The 25,719-nt window shown below is 39.0% G+C and overlaps 1 protein-coding gene across 6 annotated transcripts in view; it reads right to left on the bottom strand.

Annotated features, from left to right (window-relative positions):
- The window catches only part of slc17a5 (solute carrier family 17 member 5), a 31,769-nt gene extending 6,573 nt beyond the window's left edge, over nucleotides 1-25,196 (bottom strand). Inside the window, exons 1-9 of one of the 6 annotated variants that reach the window (XM_062969064.1) lie at nucleotides 24,983-25,125; nucleotides 13,609-13,682; nucleotides 10,097-10,290; nucleotides 7,491-7,724; nucleotides 4,008-4,095; nucleotides 3,710-3,796; nucleotides 2,609-2,727; nucleotides 1,468-1,626; nucleotides 423-555 (exon numbers count right to left, since the gene is read on the bottom strand). In XM_062969064.1, coding sequence (XP_062825134.1) covers nucleotides 423-555; nucleotides 1,468-1,626; nucleotides 2,609-2,727; nucleotides 3,710-3,796; nucleotides 4,008-4,095; nucleotides 7,491-7,724; nucleotides 10,097-10,290; nucleotides 13,609-13,657 — 1,063 coding nt within the window. In that variant the 5' untranslated portion in view covers nucleotides 13,658-13,682; nucleotides 24,983-25,125. Of the gene's footprint in view, nucleotides 1-422; nucleotides 556-1,467; nucleotides 1,627-2,608; nucleotides 2,728-3,709; nucleotides 3,797-4,007; nucleotides 4,096-7,490; nucleotides 7,725-10,096; nucleotides 10,291-13,608; nucleotides 13,683-24,904 lie in introns of all 6 variants that reach the window. The other 5 variants (XR_010002327.1, XM_062969061.1, XM_062969062.1 and 2 more) reach the window with 5 other exon arrangements.
- Between the last annotated feature and the right edge of the window lie 523 nt (nucleotides 25,197-25,719).

Raw genomic sequence — 25,719 nt, 5'->3', positions numbered from 1 at the left:
CAGCTCCAAGTTTTTCCAGTTCCAGGCAAGTAGCAAAACCATGAGGGTCACCAAGTTCCTGGTGATCATCACACTTGGCTGGGAAGCAGTGTCTGATGTGTGAGTGTTACTATTTGTCACTCTTGTGAATAACAACCATTGACATGCATAAACCAAGGAGCTTGGCGAACCAAAGGACGTGGTGAAAATAAAGTATAGCTTTTAAAAGTAGAACCATATTAAAGATGGATTTTTTTAAAAAAAAACCTAAGAGACACCAGTTTTGATTCTGGATTACAGTACCCCAAATAGCAAACATGCTCAAAGTGGTTAGTGGCACTGTATAAGTGAGAATAAAAACCATCTGTGTTCTCATGACATTACAGTTTAAGTAAAAAAACAAAACAAAAAAACCCCAACAACTCAGAACTTTCTTCCCTTACCTATTAGAGTAAATGTTTTGCGCACACATACAGTAGAAAAGTTTTGTTTTTCCCGTAGGTGATCTGCAAACTGGCCAGAGAGAATTATACAAACCCAGCAGCCAAAATAAGGGAGTGCAGATAAAAATCCATTCTGCAAAGAAAGAGACAATAAAAAGACGGAAACAAGTTATAATGGGATGGGAACAATCATTTGCCTTTGCACTGCTGCAGTAATAGATATTGGTTGTGCTATAAAATGAACATAAGCAACAAAAATGGAAACTAGCATATCTATCCAAGACAGGTCAAGGCAATTCTTTATTGCAAATGACAACAGGAATACATTTGAACTTCCAGGCACCCCCATTTCATAGTTTTATAAAACTGCCCTGCCTATGGAAGGAAGGGGGAATCAGCCTGAAATAGTTCTCTGACTATTTGCAAGGAACACAAAAGTACCAATTTTATAACCTCCAAATGTGGGTGTGACTATTATATGGTGGCGACTATTATACAATGAAATATGGTACTTTGTGGCAAAAACTTGGGAAGCCAAATACAGATCACACTGCAAGAAAATTCCTCAGAGAAGCTCCCTGATAGCTTTCAACCATTTCTTTTTGGAAAAAAGGAATACACAAAGCAAATGATTAGTGGTGAGCCAATTTTTCCACATATTTCAACTTCAACAACAAATGTATTCCCATCAGTTGCACTTTTTGAATCTGAAAGCCTTATAAAACCACTAGTTTTATAATGCACAAAAAGAAGAGTGACTACAGCATTATGATAAAGAGAAGGAGAAAGACATTTCATCTACTTTCACATTAAGCAAAGCAATAGTAAAGTAAAATTTCAGAATTCAAAAGCATCCAGAGATTTATGAGCTTCATTTCTAGAACAAATACTGAATGCTACTGAGGGATAAGGTGGATGAGTGCCTCAGCCTCTGGCCACAAACTTTGGAACAAATTACTTGAATGATGTCGTGTAAATTATTATCTCTGTAATGCATTGTACGAAAACTATAATTAGTAAGATTAAAAGACAAAGGGTATTTTACCTCCTGCACATCAAATCTCAGAATTTCCTTCATGTATGTAGGCAATAAGGTAAGGAGGGTGTAGAAAGTCCAGTTATAAGAAAAATGTGCTACAACAATAGCCCAGAGTGGAAGGGATGTCCACATGGCTTTCCAAGGCACAGATTTCTGGCTAGAAAGCTAAAGAGAAGAGATCAAATCCACAAAGATATTCTGACATTTTTGTTTACTGTTTCTCAACTCTAAAGAATTTAGATTTTGAAGAGTATATTCTTGTGAGTCTGCATTATGGAAGGTCAGCTCAAACAAAGTAATATATTCCTTATTCAGGATGAAGGGATCAAGGACAGGCCATTCTATCAAAGTCCTCTCCAAGCGCTGTGTCTCTTGCATACAAATTTTGCCCATCTTTAACCATAATCTCTCACAATGGGTATGCTTACATTCATGTGAATAAGGAAAGTATTTGTTTGAATGGTGGCCTTTTAATACAATTATCTCTAATATGTTACATGGAGATGACTGGCAGTTACAATTCAAAAGTAATATAAAAACTAAAAATGATGCAAATTTGTTTTTTTCCTGTAATAAGTAATATTTTCTACATTTTTAGTTATGTCTTATCTATCCTGTATTTTATAATCACTTTCAAAGGCTGAAATCTTCATTTAAAAATGATAACAGTAAGTGGAATAATACAATGTGTTGTCAAAGATTTTCATGGCCAGAATCACTGGGTTGTTGTGAGTTTTCTGGGCGTTTCACCCACATCTATGGCAGGTATTCTCACAACCTCTGAGGATGCCTGCCATAGATGTGGGTGAAATGTCAGAGAATGCTTCGGGAACATGGCCATACAGTCCGGAAAACTCACAGCAACCCAGGAATAATGAAAGCTGCTAAAATCATCATCACAAACACTCTACAATGTTAATGTTTACAAATTGTTTTGGAATGCTTTGTAGGGATTTAATCACTACTTCCAAAGCTCTGCTCTTTCGAGATTCAGCTGTTCAGTATTTTCTTTCCCTTCATATGTGTGTGTGTAATGGAAAAATGTATTTTTTCACAATAATTTCATTTGCACTTTAATATTATGAGTTTAACAATTATAATATTTTTTTTCAGCAGCAGTAAAAAAGTATTTGCCAAAACAACACACCTGTTCAGTAAGAGAAGAGAGAATGTATTCTTTTTCTGCATGAGAAATTCTTTTGTGTGTTTCAGGTGTATCACTAACCATCAATACCCAAAAGAAGAACCACAGCACACCTAGGGCACCTTAAAAGGTGAAGGGAAAAAAAGATTATGGTTAAACTGAAGGAAAGGTTTGCTATGAAATTATTAACCCTAAAAGACACTGCTTAAACAGGACACACCTAGATTCATTATAGATGTAACATTCTAGAATCAAAGGTATATGGGGATCCAAGAAATGTGCTGCATCCAATTAGTCTCCATAAAGATTTAGTCGGTATTCCCCAACCATATGATCTCCAGATGTTTTAGTTTACGCTTCCATAATCTCTACTGATAAGTTATGCTATCTGAGGATGATGTCAAATATAGTCCAAAACATCTGAAGCACATCCTTTTTGGGAAGGACTGGAGAACACATCTCATCCTATCATTTCTGCATGTATGTATTTCCAGGATCGCATCAGAGCAAATCTGAAGCTTTGCATGCAAATTACTGTATGTAAACAACCCTCAAAATAAGTTTTGTTAGTATACATCAAGTGTTATCTTCGTGTTATCTTCACACACACATTTATAAATCTGTAGATATCTGTAGAGGATAATAAGGACAAATAGGAACATATATGAAAATTGTATCAGTAAGATACTTCAAAAGAAAATGATTAAAATGAAAGAACAACGTTGTTGTGGGAAAAAATATAAGACCGCCACATTAGCAGGAATCCCCTCAGTGGAAAATCTGTATCAATCACATTCAGAATCAATCAAAATGCAAGAAATGTAGGCAAGTTTTTCACCTTCTCAAAAATCTTAATTAACCTGCACAACACATTTATTGCACTCTGATGTGACCTAACTACAGATTTTGTTTATACTCATATTATAGCTTTCAGGTTTACTTCTTGGTAAGCATGCATACATATTACTTGGACAGGTTAATGTCACCAAATTGATAGCTCCTGGGTTGTGGACACAAAATGGCCATTCATTAATGAGCTGTACAGTGCTTTAGAAGTACATACAAAAAGTTTTACTTAATTGCATTTACAATGCAAACACTTACCAAATATGTAGAATACATAAACCCAATCCATATAAAAACAGATCAAGCCAGACAATGGAAGAGACACAACAGTTCCTAGCTGTGCACCTAGAAATTAAATGTTCTTTTTAATGTTGGTAATACATAGCCACAGATTTCAAATATGGATTACGAATGAGGGATAATGACAATCAGAGGCCATAAATACAGAGAACCATAATGATAGACAATAACAAAATTATGATGTGGGGAGAGGAAAGTCGTATGTTTAGGGATGCATCTTCATTGGCTGGATGTAGAAATGCTTATGGTCTCTCACCTGCATATGAAATACTAAGAAGTTTGCTGCGTTCCAATGGAGGAGACCAAGAGGACCACATTGCATGCATGGCAGGAAAGGTCACACCCTGGAAAACAATATTTATTTATAGTATAGTATTTATTTCAAGGGCCCATGAATTTTTATTTATTAAGGTGGACGTTTTTACATCCATGAAGCTTGAGAAAACACGGGTTGCATTAGCATGAAGCTATTTTCTCAACAAGCGGACATAACTCATGGGCAAGTAAGCAGAACTAATTTCTTGCCCGCCTCAATTCTTCAGCTGAATATGCTTTGTGGACAAAGCAATTATGCTGAACTTTTGGTTTCAACGAAGCAACAGCAACAAAAATATGGTGACGTGAATTTTCTTTAATTTGGATAGATCCATGCCAATTTGCCAAGAAGGTCAGGCAGTGTGGCAGGAAAGAGACGTCATTCTTCATCAGAAAAGGCAAATAAATTTAAAAATGCAACTGCTAAAGGAAACATGAAACCTAACACCTAATCTGGAATTTAAATGACAAGAATCTAGAACAACCTGCAAAAGAAATCTAGTCTCTGCTAAATCTGTAATTACCCCATAGATAATTGAAGAGCAACTTGCACTCGTATCAACCTTTCTGAGCTTTGAGATCACTTTCAAAGGCTGAAATCTTTTAGCAACAATGACTATCAAGGGCAAGGTAGTCTGGGATTCTCTCTTTTATTTATGTTTCCAGATTGAATATTCTTTATCAAAAATGTTTAGGAGCATGTTTGCGATTTCAGATGTTTTCAGCTATTTGAGAAATCTGCATTTGTTCATATGTACATCATGCAACATTTCTGGGATGGAACCCAAGACTGAATATTTTGTTTATTTCATATGCAGTTTATACACATAGTCTGAAAGTAATTATATACAAACATTTTAAATAATTTATGCATGGAATACATTGTGAGTACTGTACACAATACCACCAGAAAGCAAAAATGTTACTATCCCAGTCACCCATGTAGACAGTTCTGGAATACTGGATACAGGAAACTCTACCCGTAATACATATACAGTGTTCCCTCACTACTTCGCAGTTCACATTTCGCGGACTCGCTCTTTTGCGGGGAATTAATTTTTTTATTTACCCCATTGGTGCTTCAACCCAGGGCTGCCCCCTTGCTTCGTGCCGGCCATGTTGCTCTGGCTGCCTCTGCTCCTGCAGCCAGGGAAGAAGGAACACCTCTCCGCCCAGTGAGTGAGCGAGCGAGTGAGGGCAGGCGGCAGTGGCGGCAGGAGCCTGGAAGAGGCGGCCAGGCTCCTGTTTCTGCTGCTGCTCCAGCTGGGCCACGCCGGAAACATGGATGACTTGGAAGAGGGGGTGGGACTAAAGGGGGTGGGACTAAAAAACAAATCCTCTCATTGTAGGACTTAAACATAGCCCCAGTCCAAAAAAGGATATTTAGACCCATGCTTTATTTAATTTTGTAACATTTTTGGTTTTAGTTGGGTTGTTTTATTCCACTGAGACTGTTGTTGGGTACTGTTGTTAATTCAGTTTTTGATACGTTGCATTTTATGTTGTGATTTTATGATGTACTCACTGAAACTCTGGGAGCTATGGATAAGACTAGATGTACAGTAGAGTCTCACTTATCCAACATTCACTTATCCAATGTTCTGGATTATCGGACGCAGTCTGCTTCCCACCCGGATCCACAGCTGTTTCTCTAGGCAGCAAGGACTGAACATTTTACACATTTAATTTCTGACAATGTTGTCACTGTAAGTTCATTTGTGCTATTCTATCTTTATTTGTAGTCAATTTGTTAGTAGCCAATGTTTTTGTAGTCAATGTTTTCAATACATTGTGATGTTTAGGTGCTAAATTCATAAATACAGTAATAATTACTACATAACGTTACTGTGTATTCAGCTGCTTTTTCTGTCAATATGTTGTAAAACATGATGTTTTCGTGCTTAATTTGTAAAATCATAAAGTAATTTGATGTTTAATAGGCTTTTTCCTAATCCCTCCTTATTATCCAACATTTTCGCTTATCCAATGTTCTGCTGGCCCTTTATGTTGGATAAGTGAGACTCAACTGGATGTGGCAAATTTGCAGAAGCACCAGATGTGTTGTTGGGTGTGGGATTTAGCTGGAGAGAAGATGCATCATCATCATCAGTTATCGTAATTATCATTATTCTAATTCTTTTGAATATATACTCGTAATGTTTAGGCAAAATCTGCTGACATTTTTTTTGCAGGGGAGGGAGGTCTGAAAATAATTTGCGATAGGTCTTTAGTTCCTTGGCTTCTACCTAGTCACACCTTTCATTATGACTAGTAGAAATAGGAAAAGGACCCACACACCATAGAATAAACTATGCCAATATGCTTTACTTGGATAATTCATACAGATTATAGAATTCATCTATTCCTAGAGCAGAATTTAGATTAGCCTGGCAATTTTTATTTCAATCCCTTCTTCCCACAGGATACACAAAGCCATGCAGAGGAAGTGACCATGCAGAGGAAGTGTTTCATCACTCTGAGAGCTCGGAAGCTGCCAGATCTCCCATTCACTTCCCATTTCCTTCATTCTCTGTAAGTTGCACATTCAAGGCTGATAAACCCTTTACACAGCCTTTCATGTAGCATTTCCAATTGCTGTGCGCCTTTGCAATATGCTTTCTCTAATAAACAATAACATTCCATTGTATTAATCTCCTTTTCAGGGTGGCCACAAAAAGATGGGCCAAGCAACTTTCGCTTCCCAGATCCAAGGCCATTCACTCTGTTGAACGATGTTTATGATTTCTCCATGGCATGGTCTGGGGACACAAGGTCCATCACACAACACTATAGCACCATATTCCACCAGCTGTGATGGCTGTATCCTATGAAATCCTGGGGTTTGTAGTTTGGACACAGGGACTAGAGGAGCCCTCTGGCTAGGAATTCTAGATCTACCAATCACAGAATTCCACAGGATGTTGCCATGGTAATTAAAGTGTAATATAGTGCTATTATTGTGCAGTGTAAGGGGCTCCAATGGGAACTCATGTGAACGTCGAGTTCCATGAATGAAGAAAAGTGGGGTGGAAAACACATCACATAAGTAAAAATAAACCAGGATCCTGAATGAGTAAAGTTATGGCAAAGTGTTTATGGCATCTATTGAGCTTGTACCATCTCTCCATCTTCCAAATGTATTTCACAACATTAAAGGAAAAGAGCGAGAGCCAATCTGGTGTAGTAATTTGAGTATTGGACTATGACTCTGGAAGAGCAAGATTCAAATCCCCATTTGGCCATGGAAACCCACTGGGTGACCTTGAGCAAGTCACATCTCCCAGCGTCAGCGGAAGGCAAAGGCAACCTCCCTCTGAACAAAGTTTGACAGGACAATCCAATGTTAAGTTCACTGTGGGGTTTCTGTAAATTGGAAACAACGTGAAGGTACACAACAACAGCAGAAGGAAAAAGGAGAGATTACCTCACCCAGGCCTTCCAAAGCTCTGACTGCAATGAGGAATCCAACTCCTAGATCTGCTGCTACAGGCGTAAACAAAGTGAAAACGGCAGTGCCCAGGATGCCAAAGCCCAGCAGCAACTTCCCACCAATCCGGCGGGCAAGATACCCGCCAGGAATCTGAGTAATGATGTAGCCGTAGAAGAAGGAACCAAGGATTAAGCCTTGGGTATCCGCATCCCAGGAATATTTTTTCCCCTGAAAGAAAGACAAAAGATCTCATTTTAGTATTCTTTGTCATAAAAAGGAAGAACCAAAGACCCACTAATTATGCATGACTATCTGAGGTATTTATTCTCAATGACAGAAAAGGTGACAATTTATGCAGCTGCATGTCATGACAGTAGAAAATTATGCCCACAGAGACATGTAGGTTCTTAACGTTTTGGAAATCACATTAGATTACAATAATCATCCCAGTAATTGTTTTCACTCTGTTTGCAAATCTACCTTCTGGATTAAGCCAATTAATGGGGGGGGGGGCTCCATGAGACTCCCAAGAGAATTTGGATAGCTGCCCTACCTGCAAAAAATCTGACCTCGCCAAAAAGCCCTCTAGAAGATATGGGAACATTTGACATTGTTTTCACTCTCCTCCAGAGTATTATAAGCACAGAAGAGGCCAGTTTTAGGAACAGGAAATGACAATTCATTTTTCATTAAAAAAAACATATCTCTCCTAGGTCTAAAATGGCCAAAGAGCATCAAAATGTGTTGTGGCCTGTCATTAGTCTGAGCCGCTGTAGCCAATGTTGAAGAATAACGGGAGTTGTCATTTGAAAACATCTGGAGGGTTCCAGTTGTCCAACCACATTAGAAAGGAATTAATGTGTGATAAATATGGGGAGAACGGAAGATCATAGAGCAGTATCTTAAACTAGGGGTTGGGACCCCTGGGCGGTCGCAGGGGTGTGTCAGAGGGGTTGCCAAAGACCATCAGAAAATACATATGCTTTGTGGTAGGTAGGTGAACTACATCTCCCCTAAATAACTAATTCCTTACAAATCCCTCCAGTATTTTCTGTTAGTCATGGGGGTTCTGTGTGGGAATTTGACCCAATTCTATTGCTGGTGGGGTGCAAGGGGCTCTTTGATTGTAGGTGGACTATAAATCCCAGCAACTGCAACTCCTAAATGTCAAGTTCTATTTTCCCCAAACTCCACCAGTGTTCACATTTGAGCATATTGAGCATTCGTGCTAAGTTTGGTCCAGATCCATCATTGTTTGAGTCCACAGTGCTCTCTGGATGTGGGTGAACTACAACTCTAAAACTCAAGGTCAGTGCCCACCAAACCCTTACAGTATTTTCTGTTGGTCATGGGAGCTCTATGTGTCAAGTTTGGTTCAATTCCATCATTGGTGGAGTTCAGAATGCTCTTTGACTGTAGGTTAACTATAAATCCCAGCAACTACAAGTCCCAAATGACAAAATCAATCCCCCTCAACCCCACCAGTATTTAAATTTGGACGTATCATGTATGTATGCCAAATTTGGTCCAGTATACATCCAGTATATCAGACATTTATATTACCATTTATAACAGTAACAAAATCACAGTTATGAAGTAGCAATGAAAATAATTGCTTGGGGGTCACCACAACATGTGGAGCTGTATTAAGGGGTTATGGCATTAGGAAGGTTGAGAACCACTGTCTAGAGCAGGGGTCCCCAAACTAAGGCCCGGGGGCCGGATGTGGCCCTCCGAGGTCATTTACCTGGCCCCCGCCCTCAGTTTTATAATATAATATATTGTATATACATATAATATTGATAATAATATTATAATGTAATACAATATAACACATAATAATACCATATAATAATATTAATTATATATTCTATATTACATATAATATTACTAATAATATTACAGTATAGTGGTATAGTTCAATATAGTAATATATAATGCTAATATTGTGCTATGCTAATAATATAATACATTGTATGTACATATAATTTGTAAGCCACTCTGAGTCCCCTTTGGGGTGAGAAGGGTGTGATACAAATGTAGTAAATAAATGCAGTAAATAAATAAATAATAAATAAATACATTTTAGGCTTGCCCAAAGTCTGAAATGACTTGAAGGCACACAACAACAACAACAACAACAACCCTAATTAACTTGACTATTTCATTGGCCAGAAGCAGGAACACACTTCCCATTGAAATCCTGATAAATGTATGTTGGTTAAAATTATTTTTATTTTTAAATATTGTATTGTTCTTTCGTTGTTGTTGTTGTTGTTGTTGTTGTTGTTTTTGCACTACAAATAAGACATGTGCAGTGTGCATTGGAATTTGTTTGTATTATTTTTTCAAATGATAATCCGGCCCCTCAACAGTCTGAAGGATTGTGGACCGGCCCTCGACTTAAAAAGTTTGAGGACCCCTGGTCTAGAGAGAACAGCATCATTGAAGAAATCCTGCCCTGGAATTTGCCCTCCCCTCTTGTTCCCTTCAAGTTTATCAGCAACGTCTTTTGAAAAATGGGGTTGATTTGCTTATTTATTCCAATAAATATAAATAGTTACAGCTCATTTTTTGAAAATAAATCTGGTAGAAGTTACCGTTGTGTTACGAAATACAACTGGAGTTGCAGAGTGCTCTGGGCATGTCGAAGATGTATTTTTGGGTAAGCTTGCATTTGATTCCACCATGTCCACCAAGGCAACACTTAAATTCACACGGAGGGCGTATAAGAGAAAGAAGCCAAAGAAGGCCCAGATGGCTAAACTTAGACGAGCAGAGCAGCATATTGGAGCTAAAAAGAAAGAGAAAGAAACTGATATTTACAGAAAAAGGTAATAGAACCTGGCGGCTTCCATTTCATAGCATCATAGAATCATAGAATAGTAGAGTTGGAAGAGACCTCATGGGCCATCCAGTCCCACCCCCCACCAAGAAGCAGGAAATCACATTCAAAGCACTCCCAACAGATGGCCATTCAGCCTCTGCTTAAAAGCCTCCAAAGAAGGAGCCTCCACCACAGTCCGGGAGAGAGAGTTCCACTGCCGAACAGCCCTCACAGTGAGGAAGTTCTTCCTGATGTTCAGGTGGAATCTCCTTTGCTGTAGTTTGAAGCCATTGTTCCGCGTCTTAGTCTGCGGGGCAGCAGAAAACAAGCTTGCTCCCTCTTCCCTATGACTTCCCCTCACATATTTGTACATGGCTATCATGTCTCCTCTTAGCCTTCTCTTCTGCAGGCTAAACAATTTCATTGGGGCAATGCTTTTGCTTCAAGCTCCAATCCATACTTCAAAGCACCAAATGGGGGTCAGTACCTTGGATAGCTCTTTTAAACTATGGACTGAAAACCAGAGTACATTCACCATTCCATTAACATGGAAGCCACCAAATTATCTGCTGATCTTTACACTAAAAACAAAACAGTTTACAGTAGCTATGCCAAACAATCAATAATCCATATACAGCACTTCTGAGTTCACATCTCCACCACTTTATATATGAAATGTGCAGTTTCAGAGACCACAGATCTGGAGAGTCCACTGTATAATGAATACATTAATGAAGTCTTCAAGGGCCAGAAATACGCGTATGTTACCATAGCCATGTGGACACTATTAAGCTCCTTTTAATCTTCCCCTTCTTGCCACGAGTCTGTGCTTAACACAGCCTAAAGTATAGACTATGGACAGTGAAGATGGGAGGCATTTTTATTCTTAAAATAACTTTTCCAATTTTTGATACATTTTGGGGTTTCAAGTCTTGAGTTAAGTCTTGAAAGCTTTTATAACATTTTATATATTCTTCATGTTAATATAAACAAATGGTATGTTATGAGATCAGGTTAATGTCAGAGAAAGAAAAAAAATTCCAGACTTCTGGATAACAGCAATAAACATGTCATTTAAAAAAATTCAACGTGGTAATTGTGAACTGACAAACATAGCAAAGCTTCTTCAGTATGTCAAACCATTAACCCACCGAATCTAGAACAATAATCAACTCTGGACAGATTTGCAAGGAAGAATTTTCCTCAGACTGGCTGTTACTGGCCATACAGGGAGTAAGAGATTGAACCTGAAACCTTATGTGAAACATATGTTGTACTACTGACACATGCAGTTATACAAAGGGATGAAAAATATGTATTATGTGTTCCCAGTGGAAAAACAGGGCTCGAATGGTCAGGAACCTCCTTTGGAAAGGATTATGGACTAGCTAGAATCTTGCATAGATTTTCTCTAGGCAAGAGATCCTCTCTGATCTTGGATGCTAAGCAGGGCCTGACCTGGTTAATACGTCTGCGGAAGACCACCAACAAATCCCAGGTGCTTTAGGCTGTATCTCAGAGGAAAGAACTGGCAAAACCACCGGAGTGTTCCTTTCTTAAGAAAACCCTATGAAATGTAACAGACAACTTGGAGGCACATATACACATACAAACACACACTTGAACAGTCCAAAGTGTTCTATAGAAAATACTCAACTCAAAAAACATGATTTTTACACACACACACACACCCTTCACTTTTTTATGCAGAACCATTCCTCTGCAACTCTTCAGGATATTGGAATACAGGGAGAATATTGTGGAATAATCTTTATTTGGTTCCACATTTCTGCTCTGATTGCCAAAATAGTTGAGTACATATATTGTTCAGGTCACTGCGACATAAGTTAATAAAACCTGCATTCTTGTCACGGAACCTAAGTTGAATATGTAAGAAGAAACTGTATCATGTATATCAATATAAACTCAATTTTCTAAGTGAATTGTTCTAATTTGATGACGTAGGACTTGTTAAGATAATTAACTACATTAAGCAGTCCATAACCCCTGATATAAGTGGCTTTAGCAGGAAATACATTTTCCATTTACATCACAACAATTCTTTATTCTGAACTAACAAGATCAAATTATTTTCGGAGACTAGACTTTAGAAGGGGAGGAGGTTACTTAGGCTGTCTTTTAAATTCTGTAAAAAGCAAACACGCATAAGGAAACATGCTCTGAGTCAATGATCACGTCACAAAGAGCTGGGATCCCAAAATAGTGTCCACACAAAGAGCAAGCAGACATGTTCAGAGCAGGAAAACAACTCCATGACGTCAAAATGAGCTTGTTGGCAAAGGCTAATCAAAGATTTATAAGAAAATCTGAAACATATCCGTTCACAAAAAAGAGTTCAATTATTTATATTCCTTACAAGGAAAGGGATGAAATTAATAGTATCATGTGTTATCTGTTTTGTCTCCCCTGTCCCTTTGTGGGCCATTACGCAGCAATGGAGAAGAAATAATACTATCTTTTAAGGACAGAAGACTCCTCTGGACAGAAGGACAAGACACAGACATTCCTTAGAGACTGAGATCCCTTCTATACTGCCATATAATCCAGATTGTCAAAGCAGGTAATCCACATTATCTGCTTTGAACTGGATAATATAAATCTACACTGCCAGATAATCCAGCTCAAAAGAGATAATCTGGATTTTATACAACTATGTAGAAGGGGCCTCATTCACAAGTAGGAGACCCTATGCTTACATACTGACATTTCTTTGCTTTTTAACTCTTTCAATCAGAATAAAAAGAAAAGAAGTCTTTTAAAGGATTGTTAGACTGAAACAGGTACAACACAGCCTGAGTTAATAAATGTAGCTTTTCTATCTAAGTTCAGCTTGTTTTTCTGGTTTATTAACTGACATTAAGATAAAGTTGCCTTTTCAGATATAGTGAATAAACTCTGATTTAATACAAACTAAGACATTTACTCCAAGTTGATACACAGGAGGAGGAGGCTCTCAACACTATCCCTAACTTCATAATTTGTTTACATATCCATCTATTTCAGGGTCTATGTTAAAGATCATAAGTCATTTTTTCCTGAGCCATTACAAACTAACATGCACTCTGCAAATAAACCACAGTGTGCTTACTGATCCTTTTATTTTAAATATATATATTAGAGAAGCTTTCATTTTGTTTATTTTTTGACAATTAGATTTTGGAAAACATTTATGCATCACTCATACACAGAATCTTAAAACCCCCATAATAAACACATAATTAATTTTACAGTCCATAAAACAACACATAAGATTTAATTCTTTACCGTTATCACTGCCAGGATCTTCTACAATCAACCTAGTCTTTGAAGACATGTTTTATAATCGCCTAGTAACAGTTCTGCTGGATCAACAAAACAGATGGAAAGTTGCTGTAATATTATCCATTTGAATGAAGCAAGGTCTAAACAGACATGGCATTTTCAGTAGGTTGAAGACCTTGGTGTTCTAGTAAAAGACATTAAATTATCGGTGACAAACCCTTCCATAGTCAGTTATTGTTGATCAGAGGTAGAATAAGAATCCAACTGTTCCTTTTATCAATCTCTTCTTTGGCCTTTCTTCCGGATCCACCTCTGCTGTTGTTACATGTGCGATATCCTGTTACACAGCTTTCCTCCCCCCCCCCCCCCCTCGCAATCTCCTGGCTTTCAGGTCACATTATGTTCCTTTCAGGAAATAACATCTTGCTCTGCCTTTCATAAACAGAGATTAAGTAGAACTAAGGAAGACCCATTGCTTTTATTCATCTCCATGGGATTTCCTACTTAACCAATGTTGTTATTATAATAATTGCATTAAATGCTTCTCATCAGATCCATCTCCAAACATTTTGGATTTCATCTCCCAGAATTCTAGCGAGCCTGAGAATTTTGGAAGTTGGATGGGAGTTGTCATCTAAAACATTTAGCAGACCAAAGGTTTCCTTATCGTTGCTCTGTGTTGTTTGCTCATTTGGCTATTCTCAATACAATAAGTTGTCTGATGAAAAAGGCACATTGCTAAATCGATTTTTGTGTAATTGCACAAGCTTTATGTCACGGAGACAACTGAAGAAGAAACGTGTTTTTACATTTTCTACTGTGAACTTTGGTACCAAGTAGGCAGAGTCAGCAATCCGAAAGGGATAAAAATTGTCTTGTTTGATAAGCCTACTAAACTCTCACTTTATTGTATATTCTCATGTATAAATTAGGGCAGGTTTTGGGATGAAAATTATGGATTCTGATACGATTTATGGATAAGAAAAGGGTCACTCTGTGGAGAAAGGAAAGTACCAAAGTCATCTCAGGAGGCCAGTTGTCTCTAGTCACCTCCACAATTTCCCCTGCAAGGCGTTCAAAAAGGCCAGAACTCAAACCCCGGGAGCGGCGTGAGCGGCCAGTTAGCTCCTGCCAAACTAGCAGTTCAAAAACATGCCAATGTGAGTAGATCAATAGGTACCGCTCCAGCGGGAAGGTAACGGCGCTCCATGCAGTCATGCCAGCCACATGACCTTGGAGGTGTCTACGGACAACGCCGGCTCTTCGGCTTAGAAATGGAGATGAGCACCAACCCCCAGAGTCAGACATGACTGGACTTAACGTCAGGGGAAACCTTTACCTTTACCTATGGCAAAAGGAGTAGGATGGAATTAAAGCTTCTTTTTGAGTTTTTCCATTCTGAACTAAGCTCTTGCCTTTCGTCACTCTACTCAGAAAAGGAGATAGTACCTTTTGTAGTAAGGGTTAAGGTACGGTACTTACATTGGCCCATGGATAAGTCAACCCAGGTTTTTTCAGGTTATTTTTGACTAAAATTTCTACACTTATATATGAGTATATGTGACCAGATGAATCAATTTACTCTTTTGTATTTTAGTTGATAAATTTACATTTGCTCGAATCTAACTGGTATTTTGAATCCAGATGCATGCATTCCTAACAGACATTCCCTCTCTTTTTGGTAACACATTCAAGTGTTACAGCACATGTGATTCCACAGAATAAGACATATTCCTTTCGTACATGGATAGTGACAATACTAGAGAAGACGTAATGAGTTTGGTTAATCACCCATAAAATATCTAATTAAATTACCTGAAATAAGAAGGGAAAAATGACTACAGTATAACATTTATTCTAAATTGCATTTTATGTTTAGGTTAAAAGCCTACACTAAAAGGTTTATCAGAAAGGAGCTAGAAATGACTTCTGTGGTTTTCTACCTCTCTTTGTTTCTCTCCCCAGAGACATTTTGATTCCATGTAGATTTTAATTATTTTTTAAATATGGGGTTTGTTCTTTTATTTTAAGATTTTCAAGACAATTTATGCTGCCAGTTTGGCTAAGTATCCGAACTTCCATTCATTAATTTTTGCACTCTAAGTTAAGGCACTTGTGTAAGCCAAAAGTTGGGTAAATGTATTTTGATATGTAAATAAAATCCTTTTTGGGATCTTTTTGTGACATGTAGTTTTATTTTTACATTATTGTGTATTTGTATTTTATGTGCACTTGTATTAAAAAGAATGTATCTTTGTTAACTGGGAACAGCTCTTTGGTAAGTATCATTTTAAAAACCAATGATTCTGCTATTCAATATCACTTCTCTCTGGCCTGTACCAGTACACCTGGTTCAGAACAGTTTTGCCTTTGAATCAGAGCATGGAAAGGTTACTTTTTGGGGAGCTACAACTCCCAGAACTCCTCAGACCTAGTGAACATGCTGTTTGAGGGATTCTGCGAGTGATAGTCCAAAAACATTAATATTTCCAAGCTTTGCTCTGAAAGAAGAGGATCATAGACCTTGGGAAGTGGGAAAGCTTGATCCATAGCACCCATTGAATCATGTTAGAGTTAGAGGAGTATTTCAGGACTTTCGCACATTTTCAAGGCTTATTATTAGGAACATAGTGTTAACACTCCAAGTATTTGTGGTGAAGATGCTGATGTTCTGATATGAGTGTCTAAGCATGATCTGTTGGCTAGAGTAAGATTGGAGAACCTGTAGCCCTTGTAGATAACATTGGAGTCCAACGTCTCGTTCGTCTCAGCCAGAAGATTAAACTCTTTGAAGTAAAATTGTAATTCAACATAAACTGGAAGGACACAGAGTACTGGACCTAGATCCAAAATAAACTCTGGCTCAGATACAAAGTGACTTGAAAGTTTTTTTCAGAATTACCTGGTCTCTCAGAAGACAGCATACTTGTTAAGTGTCTTCCCACAGGTCTCTTACAGAGGATGGCCAGGTAAAAGAACCAACTTACTTATGCAATTGTCCTTCCACATTTGCAGTTTTGACTTTTATGGATTTGATTATTCACAGAATTGATTGAATCCGTGAATGATCAAAGTGTCCCATCTAAGAATCTCCAGTGTCTCGATGGACAACTTCCTCCAGTTATGCTGGAAGACCTAAAGATTTCTACAGAGAACACTTTTCTAGCAATTTCTAGGTCCTCCAATATGATTCTGTGATTAGCTTCCAATTGACTGTAGAGTTTGATGGAAGATATAGAACTTCCAAGAGAACTGTGTGGGGTTTTTTTTTCAGGTAAAGGAATAGCAATTTCTTTATTCATAGTTTTTCACTTTCATGAGGGTTCTGTGTCCCTAACCACAGTGAATGTGGTTGACTGACTATATCCTTGGCCGAGGTGGAAAGGTTTGATAAGAGCCATAGTTTTCACCTCTCTAAGAATCTCTAGGTTCTTCAATGCAATTCTATAATTAGCTTCCAGCAGAGATTGACAACAGAGTCATGATGAAAGACCTAGGAATTCCTTGAGAAACTTTTAATCTCTCAGATTAAAAAATAGCAATTTCTTAGATGCTTTTCATGGCAGTCCTATGCCCCAACCCCAGTGAAAGTGGAGAGCTGATTGTATATCTTTGCAATATGGATTCTAGTTTTGGCATTCCATTTAGTATAATGAGACATTTATCCTCCAATTGCATCCTTAGAAGCTATCATGGTTTATTCTTTCCATTAACAGCCTTCTGAGGTGGGGAGAGGCGAAATGACAGCAACTAACCCAAAACTTCACATTTAAGCAGAGATATAACCAGATATCCACACTCCAAATACAGCACTCGATTCTTGACATTACAGTACAATGTTTCTGTGTTTAAGACAGTAATTTAGGATTAAGAATTGGCTAATGTTTTGCAGCTGCTCCCTTGGTGTACAATCACCTCCCATGCTTTTGGCAATTAAAATGCTTTCTTTGCTGAGTTGCAAAATAATCATTAAAGTCATCCCTTTTTTTCAGAAAATCAGGGGGCTGCTCTTCTCACCTGCCTTGGCGATAAACTATCTCCTCCCCCTTTAAATTGGGAAACCTGTCCCATCACTTGTATTGGTTTTTCCATTCATTGAGGCTGGCATGGGCTACCAAAATAATGAGTCTTTTTAATATAACAGGCCTATTCATTATTTCCTAATCAGTTGGTACAGAATCTGATTTCCTGTACCAGGTCCCAGGGAGCAAACTTTACTGAAATCAATTGGACCTACTTCTGAATAAACACAGATTGCATTGTGCTATCAATGGAATTTTTAATTATTTGGAGTTATTTCTTCCCTAATTAAATGATTGCTAATATTTTGAGATATTTCTTTTTCACTGGTTTGTGTTTGGAACACAGGTTTGGATCAAGATTTAGGAATGTGAAACTTGACTGAGAGAAAGGGACTTCCATCAGCGCCTTCTTTGCATGTGAAAGGTTTCACAAAAGCACATGACACTCTGCTGAGTGAAGTGAAATGTGGAGCGGGAAAGAGGCGAAAACACAGGATTAGGAATAAAATCAGGTAGGGGGACCTTTTTTGAGTCCTTCTGCATGTGGAAGGCAGATCTTTGATCCAACCAACAGTACTTCATCTGACAATGAATTGTTTCCATCCATTAAATTACATTTGGTTAGACCAAATATTTGCATTTCCCTACACACAGTAAGTGGCATAAATGTGTATTTCTAGGTTACAGAATTCAGAATTTCATGTAGTAAATTCTTTTCCAATACTGAAAACTTAACTCTTACTTAAAACTAGACTTAGAAATACAACACAGTGCAATTAAACAGCTCCTTGCTTTTTTTTTTTTTACTCTTGTTTTTAAAAAAACTAATCCCTGCCATGACTGATCTTGACATTTGAAACCTTTCAGTTTCAAAAGAAGCTAGTTGGTGAGCAAGAAAAAAGCTAAGCTAAGCTGTCAGAACTGGTCATATGACTGTTTAAATCCTGCCCATTCCATATGGCTCTGAGGTCTACAAGTGACCATTGTTTTGAAGCGGTGGTTCTCAACCTGTGGGTCCCTAGATGTTTTGGCCTTCAACTCCCAGAAATCTTCACAGCTGGTAAACTGGCTGGGATTTCTGGGAGTTGTAGGCCAAAACATCTGGGGACCCACAGGTTGAGAACCACTGTTTTAAAGCATCAAATAATCTAAAATATACTGCATTAGTGACCAATCCAACATAGCATCTTATGAGTAAAATAAGAGCTTTTAAAATGTGGGACCAATCACAGGACAAATGATGGTCTAAGCCAGCTCTCCACTCAACAAGATGGCTAACAGGACAGGTTTGCATATGCAACAGGATCACTCTTGGAAAACATTATATACGTGCATATTGTTTTTAATTCATATTTGTGTTTTTAAAAATTGTTTATTTTAACAAGCATACATGCTGCCTTTTGGGGAGCTTCTAAGAACAAATAAGCCACAGTCAGCCAGAGCTTTCCGATGTAATACATGCTGAGATATATGTGGGAGAATTGCATGTCTTGACTGACATTTCCATGGAATATAAAGCAGGGGAGTGATTTCTAACTGGAAAATCTGTAACATAAAGTCACCTTCCTTTAAACATGTTTGCCTAGAACACAATGGGACACTATTTCTATGTCCACTTACTGAGGAAGAAATCTTTCAGCAACACAAAGGCGCAGATTTGTTGGAACATAAACTCTTCTGCAGACCTCTAGGAACAAGGACTATAGCTCAATAGCATAGACTATATGCTACATGCAAGGCCTTTAACATCTGGGCCTAACATCAGACAGGATTTCTATGCAAACCACATAGTGCTCAACTGTTAGATGACATTCTTTCACCTTTTATGGACTTACTGCCCAACATGATCATCCTATCATTATCATATTGTGACTTTCCTGTGGTTTGTCCATCATCAAACAGGAAAAAGTGTGCCATTTCCCTTTAAAACAGGAAGGATGTGACTCTCCAGACAGAGGTGTTTCTGGTTTTCTCAGTATGTTGAGGTTTTCATGTGGTTCAATTATGTCAGCACATAGAGGCTCACTACAGCCTTTGTGTTGAGTTTGAAATCTAATTTACAACTGTTTAGTCTTACAATAACATAAATAGTGCTAAATATACAAAAAGATCTTTCTAATCACCATGGTAAACCATGATGCCACTCCCACTGAGATGCATGTGTCGTAGCAGAATGGAAAGATAGGAGGAAATGTTATTTTCTTAGTTTTTATTTATTTATTGCATTTCTATACCACTTTTCTCACCTCTGATAGGACTCAAAACGGTGTACAACATAATAAATGGCAAAAATTCAATGCCAAACATATATATAAAATGAATACATGATATAGCTAAATCAATAACATATAACTATGAATTAAAACTATTAAAAACTAACCAAAAGCACATTAACCATGAACATAAAACATATTAAACATTTCAGACATTGCACCAATCCTGTGGTTGTCATTTAGCTGTTTCAGTAATGTTGGAAATCTGCTATACTTCTGCCTACAGTGGAAGAACACATAGTGTACTATGAAGCAACGTAGGTTTATCTCAGTGGTTATTCTTTGTTGGCACAGAGACAATAGCACTGAGGTAAAACAAAAGAACATGGCATGAAAAAAGATACAGAATGCATAATTTATCTGCGAAACTTATGCAATGGTTAGTTTTTGCACAGTGGTTGTGTAAACATACACAGTCACGGACTGTGTCTAGATAAGATAGATGCCTTGATAACTGTCCTTTAAAAACCTTTAGTGTTACTTTTAGTGTTTAATTTGGTTTCTAGTTGCTCACTGAATGTATGAAACGTAACCCAACATACACCACCCCAGGGGTCTAGGTGGACTTTTTTTATGTCAGGAGTGACTTGAGAAACTGAAAGTTCTTCTGGTGTCAGAGAATTGGCCGTCTGCAAGGATGTTGCCCAGGGGACACCCGGATGTTTGATGTTTCACTGCCCTGTTGGAGGATTCTCTCATATCCTCACATGGGGAGCTGGAGGTGACAGACAGGAGCTCACCCCACTCCCTGGATTCGAACTGCTGACCTTTCGGTCAGGAATCCTGCTGGCACAAGGGTTTAACCCATTGTGCCACCGGTGACCAATAAATGCCATAAATAGATAGAATTCTAGAACTGTAGATCAACCCCAAAACACCAGGAGGACTGAAAGTTGGAACTCGCTGTTTTCAGCTTTGAGACTAACAGAGAAACTGGGTAGCATATGTTTTTGTAGACTTAAGCCGGATTCTCAGGTACATGTCTCAAATCTTGTTAACAAAATCTGATGGTACCAATTAGTCTCATAGGTGCATCAAGATCCCTTTGTATACAGGCCATGTGTTCGGATATTCGCTCAGCAGTATAATTCTCAATGAGTTATTAGGGAAATCAGTGTACATGGCATCTCATAAAAGGAGTACAGTGTTCCCTCACTTTTTGCTCTCTTGCTGTTTCGCAGGTTTTCAATAAATATTAATCTATATATATAAAAGAGTGATGGCATCAGGGCAGTGGACAAAACAACAAAAGTACAGGCCCCGCAACCTCGAAATTTGACAACACAACCCATCATCCATGCCTCCAGGTTGATACAACAAAAAGAAAAGAAAAATAAAGTCCTAATTAGAGGGAGAGCAGTAATTTTTTTTATCCAATTGCTACCAGTTTAGAGGGCTAATCTCTGCCCACTTGGTTGCCTAGCAACCAGCCAAGGGACAGCCAGGCTTCAGTTAGGGGACAGGCAGATTTAGGCCTCACTTAGGCTTCTTCCACAGATTATCTGATTTTAACTGGATTATATGGCAGTGTAGACTCAAGGCCCTTCTACACAGCTCTATAACCCATTTATAATCTTAGATTATCTGCTTTGCACTGGATTATCTTGACTCCACACTGCCATATAATCCACTTCAGTGTGCATTTTATCCAGCTGTGAAGAAGGGGCCTCATATAATCCAGTTCTAAGCAGATAATAGAAGATTATCAATATACAGTAGAGTCTCACTTATCCAACATAAACAGGCCGGCAGGATAAGTGAATATGTTGGATAATAAGAAGGGATTCAGGAAAAGCCGATTAAACATCAAATTAGGTAATCGTTTTACAAATTAAGCACCAAAACATCATGTTATACAACAAATTTGACAGAAAAAGTAGTTCCATGCGCAGTAATGCTATGTAGTAATTACAGTAGAGTCTCACTTATCCAACACTTGCTTATCCAATGTTCTGGATTATCCAATGCATTTTTGTAGTCAATGTTTTCAATATATTGTGATATTTTGGTGCTAAATTCATAAATACAGTAATTACTACATAGCATTACTGTGTATTAAACTACTTTTTCTGCCAAATTTGTTGTCTAAGATGATATTTTGGTGCTTCATTTGTAAAATCATAACCTAATTTGATGTTTAATAGGCTTATCCTTAATGCCTCCTTATTATCCAACATATTCGCTTATCCAATATTCTGCCAGCCTGTTTATGTTGGATAAGTGAGACTCTACTGTACTGTATTTACAAATTTACCACTACAATATCACAATGAATTTAAAACACTGACTACAAAAACATTGATTATGAAAAGGCAGACTGCGTTGGATAATCCAGAACATTATATAAGTGAATGTTGGATAAGTGAGATTCTACTTTAATATGAAATAATTACTGGGATAGAATAATGCAGAACAATATAATCTCTAAAACTAGGACAGTAAATAAACAGGGGAATTCCACACAGGAAACAATCAGGGCCAGCTAACACCTCCCAACAAAGTATTCCCATCATCAAAGTCTGGCAAATCCTCTGTTTTCTCAGGGCCACAGACAGTAGACGCACATAAAATATTGCAAACAACACCACTCTGAAAACAAGGGAATTCCAGACAGGAAAGAATCAGGGCCAGCTAACACCTCCCAACAAAAAATTCACTCAGGGAGGAAGCAGCCAGGCTTTAAACTGCAAGGCCATTACATCCTAATCATTTTTCCTAATTGCAGCATTCATACTTGCCTCCAACAGACAAAAAAAACCAATCAGAAATATTGTATATTCACAACCTTTAGGAAATAATATCCCCTGATGGCGCAGCGTGTTAAAGCGCTGAGCTGCTGAACTTCTGGACCGAAAGGCCACAGGTTTGAATTGGGGGAGCGGAGAGAGCCCCCACTGTTAGCCCCAGCTTCTGCCAACCCAGAAGTTCAAAAACATGCGAATGTGAGTGCATCAATAGGTACTGCTCTGGCGGGAAGGTAACACCGCTCTATGCAGTCATCCCACATGACCTTGGAGGAGTCTATGGACAACGCTGGCTCTTCGGCTTAGAAATGGAGATGAGCACCAACACTCTGAGTCAGACATAACTGGACTTAATGTCAGGGGAAAACGTTTACCCTTTACCTTAACTACCACCAGTTCCTCAATACTTTATTTCCCATACCACCATATTTTGCCACAGCAACGCGTGGCCGGGCACAGCTAGTGTAACTTATAATGTAATTTATCGCGGTATTTTTGCTGTTTTGCGCATTTTTGTGCTGTGCAAAGCGTTTTGGAAGGGGGGAGGGAGAAATAAATGGAGATGAGGGATGGTAGGGGAGGGTTTGGAAATTAAAAAAATGATTATTTAGCTTCCATTCTTCTTCTCTGCCAGAGTACTGTATATATTAAAATAAATATAGTGTCCCTACTTCGCGGATTTTCACTTATTGCGGGTGGTCCTGGAACGTAACTCCCATGATAAGTGAGGGAACACTGCATAGTCTTATGGCTCTCCTGGTCAATCTTCCTTCTTTTCTTTATAGCTGAGCCTATCCTATTGCATCTTTGATAAAGTTGGTGCTTGCTCATGAAAAAGATATGCTTCAAAAATTGTGCATTTGTTGCATTTACTGTCACAAACGTCTCTCAAACCCGTTTTATGGGATCCCACGTACACTGATTTTCCCAAATAACACATTGAGAATTATACTGGTGAGGAAACATCCAAACACATGGTGTGAAATACCAATATACAAAGTGATCTTGATGCACCTTTGAGACAGATTGGTGGCATCAGCTTTTGTAAACTTAACAAGGTTTGAGCCATGTATCTGAGAAGTCAGCTTAAGTAGACAAAAACATTTGCTACCCAGTTTCCCTGTTAGTGTCAAAGCTGCAAACAGCGAGTTCTAAATTTCAGTTCTCCTGGTGTTTTAGAGTTGATCTACAGCAGTGGTTCCCAACCTTTTTTTTTGACCAGGACCACTTTGACCAGGGACCACTCTCCAACATTAGTACCAAAAGGGTTGCAAATCAGTTTTTGGTCAACTTTAGGTTCGGTTTGGTTATTTGAGGTACTGATTCAGAAAGCTGCATTTGATCGACTACATCAGCTCCAGTTTCTGATACAGAACATATGCCATCCAGAAGGCAACATCTGCTTGCCCACAGAAAACCATATTTAATAATCTAGAGCTGATGTGGTGTATCCAATACAATTTTCTGAATCAGCACCACAAATAACCCCAGGAACAGGCCTAAACACGAAGACACCAAGAAAAAACTTTTTTGTTGTTGTTGTGCTTTGTTATTATCCATAGCAGTAACGGTGAGGCCGTGGACCATATTTTAGTTCTTGAGGACCACTAGTGGTCCACGGACCACTGGTTGGGAACCACTGATCTATAGTGTAGAATGAATGCAGTTTGACACCACTCGAACTGCCACAGCACAATGCTATGGGATTCTGGGAGTTGCAGTTTGGTGGGAAACGATCACTCCTGGGCAGTGAAGGCTAGGTCCTCGTGAAACCGCAACTTCCAGGATTTCGTATTGTTGAGCCATGGCAGCTAAAGTGGTGTCAAACTGCATTCATTCTACAGTATAAACCAGGTTTGGGGAGACTCCGGCCCTCCAGGTGTTTTGGACTTCAACTCCTACCATTCCTAACAGCCTCAGGCCCCTTCCTTTTCCCGCTCAGCCGTCTGGACTTCAGCTCCCAGGATTCCTGGCTGTTGTCCAAGCTGGCTGGGGCTTCTGGGAGCTGGAGTCCAAAACACCCGGAGGGCCAAAGTTTGGGAACCAATGTGCTTCAAGATCTGAGAACCACTGTGCATCCCAAGCAAACACGCTCAACGTTGGGGGAGGAAATCTGCAGGCACAGGGGCCAGGGGTGTAACTATCTGAACACTGTAGCTGTAATGCAGTTTGACACCACTTTAACAGCTCTGGCTCAATGCTATGGAATCTTGGATGTAAGGCCTTTAGTCCTCCCGGCCAAAGCGGGCTGGTGCCTCACCAAGCTGGATGGACGGATCTGCTCCTTCCCTGCCTCCCAAGCAATGCTGAGGACAAAAGACGGGGCTGCTCTTCTCACCCGCCTTGGCGATAAAGGGCGACCCTCGCAATAGGAGCGGAGTGCGGTCTTCCTCTTCCTCCTCTCCTCCTCCTTCGTCCCCTTCTCCAAGCCCCGGAATCTGCATCTCAGGTGGATTGCAAACCCTAAAGGAAAGAAGCCAGCCGGCGCCCCAGGATCCCTTCGCTCGAGAAAGAACGATCTGCTGCAAGAGAGGCAATCATGTGACTGCCAACCGGGCGGAAGTGCGCCTTTCCCGTCCCTTATCCCGAGGCTCTACTTTCGGCCATCTTTGATACTGGCACACGTTTATTATTCAAAGGAAGGCTAGGGATCGCGCCCCCCTCCAACGTAAATCTTTTCGCAATAACACACTTAAAACACTGGCATTTCCCTTCGCGGCAGCCTATAATAATATGGGGTTTGTAATTTGATAATTCCCTCACTTTGCTCCATTAGAGGTTTTGGACTTCATTTCCCAGAATTCCCAACTGTTAGCCACTCTGGCTGGGGCTTCTGGAAGGTGAAGTCCCAAACCACTTGGCAAGGCCAGGGATAGTAAACCACTGCTCTAAAGCTCTCAGGGCCTTTCCACACAGTCATATAACCCAGGGCCCTTCCACACTGCCCCTTTATCCCAGGATCTGATCCCAGATTATCTGTTAATCCCAGGTTATCTGGCAGTGGGGACTCTTATATTCCAGTTTGAAGCAGATATATCAGACTACACAGAGAAGGCATTGAAATCCACAAGCATG

Source organism: Anolis carolinensis, chromosome 1, assembly GCF_035594765.1.
Source record: "Anolis carolinensis isolate JA03-04 chromosome 1, rAnoCar3.1.pri, whole genome shotgun sequence".
NCBI classification, from domain to species: Eukaryota; Metazoa; Chordata; class Lepidosauria; order Squamata; family Dactyloidae; genus Anolis; species Anolis carolinensis.
This window is presented reverse-complemented; position numbering and strand designations above follow the sequence as displayed.